The 9409-nt window shown below is 38.8% G+C and overlaps 1 protein-coding gene across 4 annotated transcripts; it reads right to left on the reverse strand.

Moving 5' to 3' along the window:
- On the reverse strand, positions 1-6049 carry LOC149023263 (uncharacterized). Of its 4 annotated transcripts, XR_016171511.1 has the most exons (7): positions 5969-6049; positions 2807-4754; positions 1726-1930; positions 1421-1620; positions 1239-1311; positions 363-518; positions 3-258 (listed from the first exon to the last, which is right to left on the reverse strand). XR_016171511.1 is itself a non-coding variant. In XM_089143820.1 (6 exons), coding segments are annotated over exons 2-6 (2316 nt in total). In that variant the 5' UTR covers positions 4644-4754; positions 5969-6049; the 3' UTR covers positions 1-517. The 4 variants fall into 4 exon arrangements, 3 of the variants coding, with proteins under 3 accessions (XP_088999946.1, XP_088999944.1, XP_088999945.1); XM_089143820.1 differs by having other exon boundaries at positions 1-518; XM_089143818.1 differs by lacking the exons at positions 3-258; positions 363-518 and having other exon boundaries at positions 558-1311.
- Between the last annotated feature and the right edge of the window lie 3360 nt (positions 6050-9409).

Raw genomic sequence — 9409 nt, forward strand, 5'->3', positions numbered from 1 at the left:
TATACCAAAAAAAAATAATCAATGATTTTTTCACTAAAAAGCAACCATTCTATGGTAAAAATAAATTTAAATACATCATTGCGTATACGAGTGTCCTTCATCAATGGAACCTTTCATGCAGTTGGGATAAACTTGGATGGGCATTAAAGGAAACCCTGAAACCTTCGAATGCCATTGCCGTCATTATTTCAAGACTCGCGGGGGTTTGTTCCTTCATCGAACGCTATAGAGCACTGGCCACAGAACGGTAAGCAGCACCTTAATACAAAAAGATTGGCATAAGAAACCAAATTCTTGATTGAAAACAATTTAATAGAACAAGAAGAAGAGTAATCATTCTTCATATAGACGTCAAAACTCACTCAAACATGCCAAATGGGTCAGATTCGGTGGCGTCTTTCAAGCATTTGGGTCAACCCCACCTTTCTTTCCAATCATCCTTGTCACTAGAATCTTGTAACTGTGTTGTGGTTTTCACAACAAATGACTAGCATTCGCTTCTTTTCTTGTTCCAGAATCTGCAATTGCAATGGAGGTTTGGAACACCAGAAGAATACCAACACAGGCATGGTGGTATAAAAATAAATAATAAATAGAGAATTAAATGACCAACCAAACATGATAGCAGGATACAAACTCTGTTTTCAGTAAGAACCCTGTGAAGATTTTACCTTAAAAGGGTTTTCTTCATTAATGTGGTTTTCACCAGCAAATAAACTGAGTGAGAATGCTTTTTCTTTCTTAAGGCACTTGTGTGAAAATGACACCAAACATGCCATTATTGTGGCCGTAGAAAACAGAACATATGGCCCGATAACCAGAACTGAACATTATATATCCATTGGTGCCACTGTAGTAGGGTTTCCAAATAGTTTCTCGGTGTAACTGAACCTGCCAAACCGCCGGTTCCTCCACAAGAACAGGCTTATATGTTTGCTAATGGTGGCAAGAACATCAATTGACATAAATAAGGAAAATGTTATCTTTTTTTTATTCTTCTTTTCTTCTTTTCTAGGTGGGGGATGGTGTAGGGTAAGGAGAGAATGACTGTGCATTCAGAAATATCATGCAATAACATATTCAAAAAAATTTCAATTAGGAAGAAACAATTTACATAACACTGCCTAATGAGTTAACCTATCATCACACCATTGATCCTCACAGTTTATGCCTATTATTAACAAGTATTTCATTGAAAAAAAATTAAAAAACAAGAAGTAGAGAGTCTCAAGGCTCACTATTCCTCCTGCTCTTGGCTTTCTACGTCTTCCTCATCATTGACTCCATCATAAATTTCATAATCACCAAAACCTGTTTGTTAAATTTAACTTGAAAACTGAGGATCTTATAAAAAAAAAAAAAAAAAAAAGAAGAAGAAGAAAGAAGATAAAAGTTTTCAAGCCAAAGGAACAGGTGTTACCTTCAACTAAAGACTCAGCCTCATCTTTGGGTGATAATGACAGAGCAGTGTTAGCTTCAGGTTGAGCAAGTGCTGTCCAGTCCGGACTGCCAATGTCCCCAACAACAGAATCCTTCTCGGCAACCCAATCTTCAACAATATCAAATGTGTCAATTGAAATAGGGTCCATCACCTCAGATTCTTTATGCTTCTGCAGTTGCCTGAAAAAAGTTTTAAGCATTAAAAAAGACCATTCTCTCATTTCTCTTTCAGCCACAATATTATTTATCATGATGAAATGCAATAGGGTCCAATACTTCACTTACATCTGCCGCAAACGCAAATTGTATTCAACAAAAACAAGGTCACTGAGCCGTTGGCGCTCAAGCCTGTTTGTTGTGTAGTGATGGATTTGCTTGGGAGATATCTGATGTCGCTTGAAAACCTTCACACTACAAGTTTGACTAAGAATGTGGATGGCCAAGCGCGTTAAATTTGGGCATCCTCCTCCATAAGTAGACCACCACTCATCTAAGAAATTTAAGGTTTTGAAAAAAAATACAGATCATCGTTAAAAGCATGAAGGTATACATTACATTGGGATACAAAATAGGAAGAAGTAGAATCAGATGTATGTTAAAAGCATGAACAAGTACATCTACATTGGGATACAAAATAGGAAGTACTTCTTGTCTTCATAAAGGCACATGAAGAACTAGGGAATATCTGCAAAATCTCTCTCATAGACAAGGATCAAGGTATCAGTATCATATCCATAATTCCGGAGACTATATACCATTGGTAGTAGTAGTACTAGTCGACACATGGTCTTTGTAAGAAAAAATACCATCTCATCATGGACCTATTTGACCAGATACCAGATCAATATTGATGTATTCGTATTATTGGAGATTGATACCACCATGGATACCAATACACTTAACCTTGCATATGGGACCCAAAAAGAAAATGAAAAAAAGGGGAAAAACCAACCAATTGATCCAAAATTGCTGGCAAAAATTCTGCTGTGTGAAAAAGACTTGGTGACAAGCAACAGTGTAATTTTTTGCTGCCAAGGCCTTTAATGAGCCTATTACATGGCAAGTCCCCATTTATTTGTTCAACCGGACACCCCTGTTCTACGCCTCCCCCCCCCCCCCCCCACGTGCCCAAATAAACAAATCCCCCAAAAGGCGAGGAAAAAACAGCATTATCTTTTTGTCCTCAGCAAAAAAAATACCCAGACTTGTACATTTGTAAGCAGTCACCCTCTTTTAAGAAAATAAAATTTCAAAATAAGATACCCATCAAATATGAGTGGCACACTAGAAGGGGAGGAAGAAGAGAAAGGGGAAAAATGAGAGGGGTGGGGGGTGGGTATATGGAGAACAATGTAAGGACCCTTACCAGGAGGTAGACTATGCCTAGCTCTTTCTGCCATCCTGCGTCCAAAATCCCCTGCAGCATTCTTATATGAGTTCAGTTCTTTTGTGATTTTATCTTGAATCTCTATCTCAGGTACTAATCTTTCTATACAGTCCAACATCCCTGACATGATCTCATTGTGTACATCTCCTTCAATGTTGTAGAAAAACTTTGGATTCAGATAGAAAGCTGCTGCATGGAGAGGACGAGCCAACTGCCGCTCCCACCTATGGTCTATAACATTCCAATAGGGCAAGTAATACTTTTTCTTTACCAGTTCTTTTTTTATAGCTTCTTTTGCTCTGTACATGGATGCATAAATGTATCCCATGGCAGGCCTCTTCTCACTGCCAACCATTTTCAACACTCTCAAAAGTGGGTCTGTTATATGAACAATGGTGCTACATGAAGACCAAAAGGACTCATCACAGATGACATCAAGCATTGCAATTCCATCTGGTCTCTTTGAATAGTGGCAGTCCATCCACTCCTGTGAATTAACCATTTCCTGCAAATTACTCCTGAGATCAACCATGCTTTGTAAAGTTGTAAAGTTTGTTGCAGAGCTACTGATGGCTGGTTGTACTAAATCCTTCCCATTAGTGTATCTTCTTGTCAAATTCAGAACAAAGGCATGATTGTATACAAATCTGGTTATTGTTTTAGCCCTCTCAAGTATTCCACTTATCCCCTCAAACTTTCCGATGTCCTGAAGCATCAAATCTATGCAACGGGAGGAACAAGGGGTCCAATACATAGTAGGGAATGTTTCAGTTAATTTTTTACCGGAAACAATATAGTGTTCTGCACTGTCAGTAATCACTTGTAATACATTCTGAGATCCAACTTCTTCAACCACTTCCTTTAGCAACTCATACAGAGCATCAGTTGATCTAACAATGTCTGAGGCATCAACATATTTTAGGAAAATTGTTCCCTTAGGACAATAAGCAAAGAAATTAATCAAAACTCTGCCTGTTCCCGTTGTCCATTCATCAGCCAGGAGAGAACATCCAGTTCTTCCCCATGTCTCTTTATACTGGTCTACCATGTTCTTCACTTCCTCAACTGAATTCTTTAGAATCCAGCCACGAACATCATGGTAAGATGGTGTTTTGAAACCCGATCCTTCAGATAAAAAGGCATCGATCATTGGCTGAAAATATATAGAGTTGACTGCACCTTGAGACACTCCAACGTCATAGAGGAACTGACCAACCTTCTGCTCTGTATCCTTCGCTCTATTTGATTCCAAGGCCATGTTACCGATCAGACTCCCATCAACATCTGTGGGGGGAGGAGATGATTGTCCTTCTTGCCTCTTCCTTCTATCTGAGCTTTCACCAGTCATTTCTTCGTCTTGCACTCTCTTCCTTCTATCTGAATTCCTGTCAGCTGCTTCTTCCCCTTTCCATGGAACCAAACTGAAATAATTTGTGACCGTACCGGGGGCTTCAAGCAATTGGAACCCAGCTTTTTCTTCTGACTGACCATCAATGGCATCTATCTCATTTGGAATTGAGTTGAGATTTGTACTAGCCACTGCTACTTTTTGTTTCTTCCTTTTCACTTTGCCTCCATCTAAGCTTTCTAACATAACACTTTGAACATCCTTTTGCACTCTTGGGCATGTAGCTGCATTGCCTTTCTGACCAGCTAAGTGTTCTTTAATTCTATGGATTCCTCCACCAGAGAACATTTTGCCACAATATATGCATTTGAGTTTTAACCGATCCCCATCCTTAAGTAATTGACAATGCTTCCATGCTGGGTCGCGTTTTTGTGAACTTACAGGTATGGGTTGCAGCTCAGACTCCATGAACAACTTATGATACCAACAATAATAATTTCCTTGAAATAAAAAATTGAAACAGGGGGCACCTCAACAATGTTGCAACCATTCCATGTGTAGACTACAACTGAATCGTCCCTAATCAAAAGAGGAAAACATATAAATAAAAATATAATCTTTCCTTGATAGAAATGCTATATACTAAAACAATAGCACATACAAACACAGAGTAAGATCTATTTCTGCTAATGCACTAACATTGCTTGCTTAAACAACGAAAGGTAAAATGGGAAGCAAAGTCTTAGGTTACTTACAAGAGTTTGAAAGGCTTCTTCTCTTCAAACAAACAAACAAACAAAACGGTAGCCAGAGCCAGGACAAGAGAGAGAAAGAAGAGGGAGATATAGAGAGAGAGAGAGACTTTTCTAATTGAGAATCGAGTTGAGAAATTGGGCGCGTTAGGTTGGTTTTGCTTATAAACCGTGAAAGAGGGTTGAAGTGTAACCGGATGAACCGGTTAGTTTGAGGGCATCGGTTCTCCTTCGTCCGATCGGGTTTACCGGTTGACCCGATGTTTTCGCAGTCAACGTCCCAATGGTCCGTTTTCGACAAGTAAATCTGGAATATTCGGTCGCCGTTGTAAGAGAGCCGGAGATGGTTCGGAATCCGTCCCAACCGGCCGGAAAACGTCGATCTTCGGGTGAACCGGTGTTCTGCTCCAGCCTTCGACATTCTGAGAGATTTGCTTTCTTCTTCATTCTTCCGTTCCATCGTGTTCGTATACGAAGCAACGAATGAACTTACAGGGTTTTTGATGCCTGTGAGCGGTGGTGGATGCGGTGGCAACCTCGCAAGTTTCAGGTAATGAGGAAGCTCAGATTCTATCTTCTATCTGGTCTTATAGTTTATTTCAGAGATGCTTAGCTGTTTCTCCCTCACAAAATTGAAACTTGTTGAAATCGAATGCGTTCCTTGAGTTGGGGAAATTAGGGTTTGGGTTAGGGTTAGGGCTAGGTTTTGTTCTTGGCTCTGAAAAGACGAATTGTTAATCTCCCGTTGGCCGAAACTAGCTACAAATCAAGTAATGAAGACGACTACCATTGTAGAAGATAAAAGAATGTGAGAAGGGAAGGAACTGAAGAAAAGTCGCAACTTTTGTTTTCTCCTCTTCCTGGAGGAAAATTTAATCCCCTTTTTGTTTCAGCGGAGGAGAAGATCATATACCTTTTTCTTCTAATCTCATTGAGAAACATAACCAAATTACTTACAGGTGTAAGAATTTAAAAACCAAAAACTCTTGTCATGGAACCGTTCTACCAAAAAAGAAAAACGAAGATTGAGAGAACAATTACCTTGAGCGGCAGAACCGCAACGAGTCGCAGCAGTGATGCAGATAGATTGCCTTGGACCGACCCAAAGCTAGATGAACCGGGTCCTTACTCCTTAGTAGGATATCTAGAAATTCTTTATTTGGAAAAAAATGCGGTCTTTTACTTTGGAATTCTTTTTTCCCCCTTTTCGGGTCAAGGCTCTGGGTAGCTATTAGGGAAACTTCGAATTTTATTGGGTTTTGTTTTAATTTGTAAAATAATAAGGATGCTTTGCTAATTGGGTTTATAAATAGATGTGTAACAAGGATTGTAACTAGGTTTTCCCCCTTGTTTATCATTATCTATTTTCTATTTTGACTACATTTAAACAATGTGTTGTGTGTAAAGCATTTAAAGCTACAAAAACAAGAATAAGTGAAAAGCCACAAAGCATAATGACGTTATTAAAATCGATTTTACATAAAGTTTTAAAATTAGTGTTTGCATTTCTTTTATTTTAATTATTTTGTTAGTGTGCTATGAGTGAAGGATGGTAATGAGAATAGAGTCAAATAGGCCAAATCAATTATCTAAACAGAGTCAGAAACATGGTCGATTGCTTGAGCTGGTTAGTTGATCAACCAACCGCCTGATCTTTCGGGCAGTTTTTCAGATTTGAATTTCTAACCTCCGATCTCCCATCCTTGATAGGTTTTGGGATTGTCATAAATACACCGGATTTCTAACCCTTTAACCCCTGGTTTCAGGACTGTGAACCCAAAACTCGAGTATGTAACAAATGTGGGTCATTTGATTTGAGCTTGAAAGTTCAGAAATAGATTCATGATAGTGGATGACTCTATTGATGACTTTGCCACTCTTTTAGAGTTTAAGAGGAGAGAGAAAGTCAATCATGAAAGTATCAAAAAGAGATTTTGGTAGGTCTGAAAATCGATGAAGGAAATTCAAATGACGAGGTAAATATACCCAAACGTAGGCCATTGAAAGACCTATGAGTAAAGGCTGGTAATATACACCATTGAGTAAAGGAGGTCCTTCATGACCTTCATTATGAGGTTCTTTATGACATTATTCATAAGGTGTGAGATGGTTATGAATATTAATTGCAATTGATATAAAAATCTTAAAAGCATTGATCATGGTGATGAGGTGGGAAAACTTGTTGGGTGAAATTTACTCAAATTCAAGTCATTGACCTTAAATTCTTATTGCACCTCCATGACCATTCATAGCCATTACCATGAGTGGGGTTAAGGTTATTGAATGGATTAAATCAAATTCACGCAAAAGAGGTTAATTCTTCATTTAGTGGAGATGTTAGGTCAAAGTGGAGAATGAACAAGTTTATTGATTCTCCATTAGTAGGGAATTGATTCTCTCCTTTGTGAGAAGGTGAGTCATTATGATTCAATGATCCAATTCATTACCTTGAGAATCTCAAGGGGTGTAAGGTGTCATTTAGGCCTATATAAACCCAACCCCTTCCCTGTAATTGGTATGCAACATTTACACTCCTCACATTTGCATTATTATTGGTTGCTTATTACTTTACAAAGTTATTTCCTTTGAGTTTGTCATAGTGTTGTGATGTAGCTTTGGCTCATTAAAGGAACTATAAGAACTACTTCATCTTCTAGTTGAGGGTTGATATGTCTTGGAGGTGGTGGTGCGAAAAGCCCCCTTGGTAGTAGGGTACATTAATTACCTTAAAGGCAATACTCAAGGTGTGACTCAACCTCATTCGTTGGTGGTCTATTCGATTGCAACATCAAGTTCTCCGCTTAGCTAAGGGTCTTCATTTTCCAATTGTATTGCAATTCCATTATTGTATTTCTTGGAGGGAGAAACAAGGGTGCAAACCTACAATGATGGCTAATACAATGGCTTTTAGGGAATTCTATGAAGATTGCAATTTCATGGATCGTCCTACTCATGGCCCTTTATTGACTTGGTCTAACCATCAACATGTGGAAGCTAATATCAAGATTCGCTTGGATAGAGTTATGTCAAATCCGGAATGGGTGAAGATGTACCAAAATGCTACAGTGGTGGTCAGAAGTGCGGTGGGATTAGATCATTTTCCACTACTTTTTTGTACCGATGGAGGAAATAGTAAAGGGAAGTGACCATTTCGATTTGAGACGGCATAGTTCACCCACCCTGGTTGTAAAGAGGTTGTTGAAAAAGCCCGGTTAACTTTCACAAAGAGTAGTGGTTGAAACCAATTTCAAGTGAAGCTCAATAGATCTAAAAGAGGCGTACAAAACTTGGAATCATACAGTCTTTGGAAATATCCAAACTAGTATCAATGAGACTACATTGAAGCTTAATCAAATGGCAAATACAATTCCATCGAAGGAAAACTAGGCAAGAACTGAGATGCTACGGAAACAATTGGAGATTGATCTCCTTAGGGAGGAGATATACGGGCAACAAAAGTCACATAAAATATGGTTAAAGAAATCATAGTTGCGGAAGTTAACGAGGAACCGTGTAAAATCCTCGACGAGGAAGAAATTCGGAAAGTAGTATTTGTAATGGCAGGCCTCAAGGCACCGAGACTAGACGGATTTCCACCAGCATTCTTTCAGAAGTATTGGCCATTGGTGAAATATGAGGTATGTTCTTCTATTAAAGAAGTATCCTTGATTGGTTCTATCCCTAATAGCATGAATGCCACATTTGTTTGCCTGATTCCGAAAGGGGAGAGGCTAGAGAAAATTGACCAATATCGCCCTATCTCCCTATGTAATACAATGGCAAAAGTTGTTACTAAAATTCTAGCATTAAAGCTTAAGATGCTTCTAGACTCAATCATATGATTCATATCCAAGAACCAATCAGTTTTTGAACCCACCTGCCTTATTTAATATAATATAATTCTTGCCCATGAGGCTTTCTGTTAGTTTTTTTTTATTAAAAATCTATATTAAGTTTCAAAATTAGTTTTTGCATTTTTTTATTTAATTGTTTTGTTTGTGTGTGGGACCCTTGAGGTAAGGGTGGTAATAAGGCACCATGAGGTAAGGGTGGTAATGAGGCACCATGAGTAAAGGAGGCCCTTCATGACCTTGGTTATGAGGCTTTTCATGACAGTGGTCATGGGTCTTAAAGGTCTTGATCATGGTGATGAGGTGGGCTAACTTGAATGGTGGAATTACTCAAATTCTAACTCTTGACCTTGATTTCTCATTTCAACTTCATGACCATTCATGGCCATTACTATGAGTGGGGGTTAAGGTCTTTGAATGGGTTAAATCCTATTCATTCCAAAGAAGTGAATATGAGAGTTACTTCCCCAAGTAGTGGGGAGGTTAGGTCAAGGGGGTTTATTCACATTAGTGGAGGAGGGACAAACCATTGATTCTCCCTTTGTGAGGAGGTGTGGTTTGGGCCTATATAAACCCAACCCTTCCTTGCATATTGTGTGCTATTGTGACACTCCTCACTCACATTATTTGT

Source organism: Hakea prostrata, chromosome 2 (assembly GCF_041222555.1).
Source record: "Hakea prostrata isolate BN-2017 chromosome 2, UWA_Hpros_2, whole genome shotgun sequence".
Taxonomy (NCBI): domain Eukaryota; kingdom Viridiplantae; phylum Streptophyta; class Magnoliopsida; order Proteales; family Proteaceae; genus Hakea; species Hakea prostrata.

Coding starts and splice junctions, on each gene's coding strand:
- LOC149023263 (XM_089143820.1), bottom strand. CDS start 4,643: ATGGAGTCTGAGCTGCAACCCATACCTGTAAGTTCACAAAAACGCGAC. Junction 1,931..2,806: donor TAGGCATAGTCTACCTCCTG/GTAAGGGTCCTT, acceptor TAAATTTCTTAG/ATGAGTGGTGGTCTACTTAT. Junction 1,312..1,420: donor GGCTGAGTCTTTAGTTGAAG/GTAACACCTGTT, acceptor TTTAACAAACAG/GTTTTGGTGATTATGAAATT.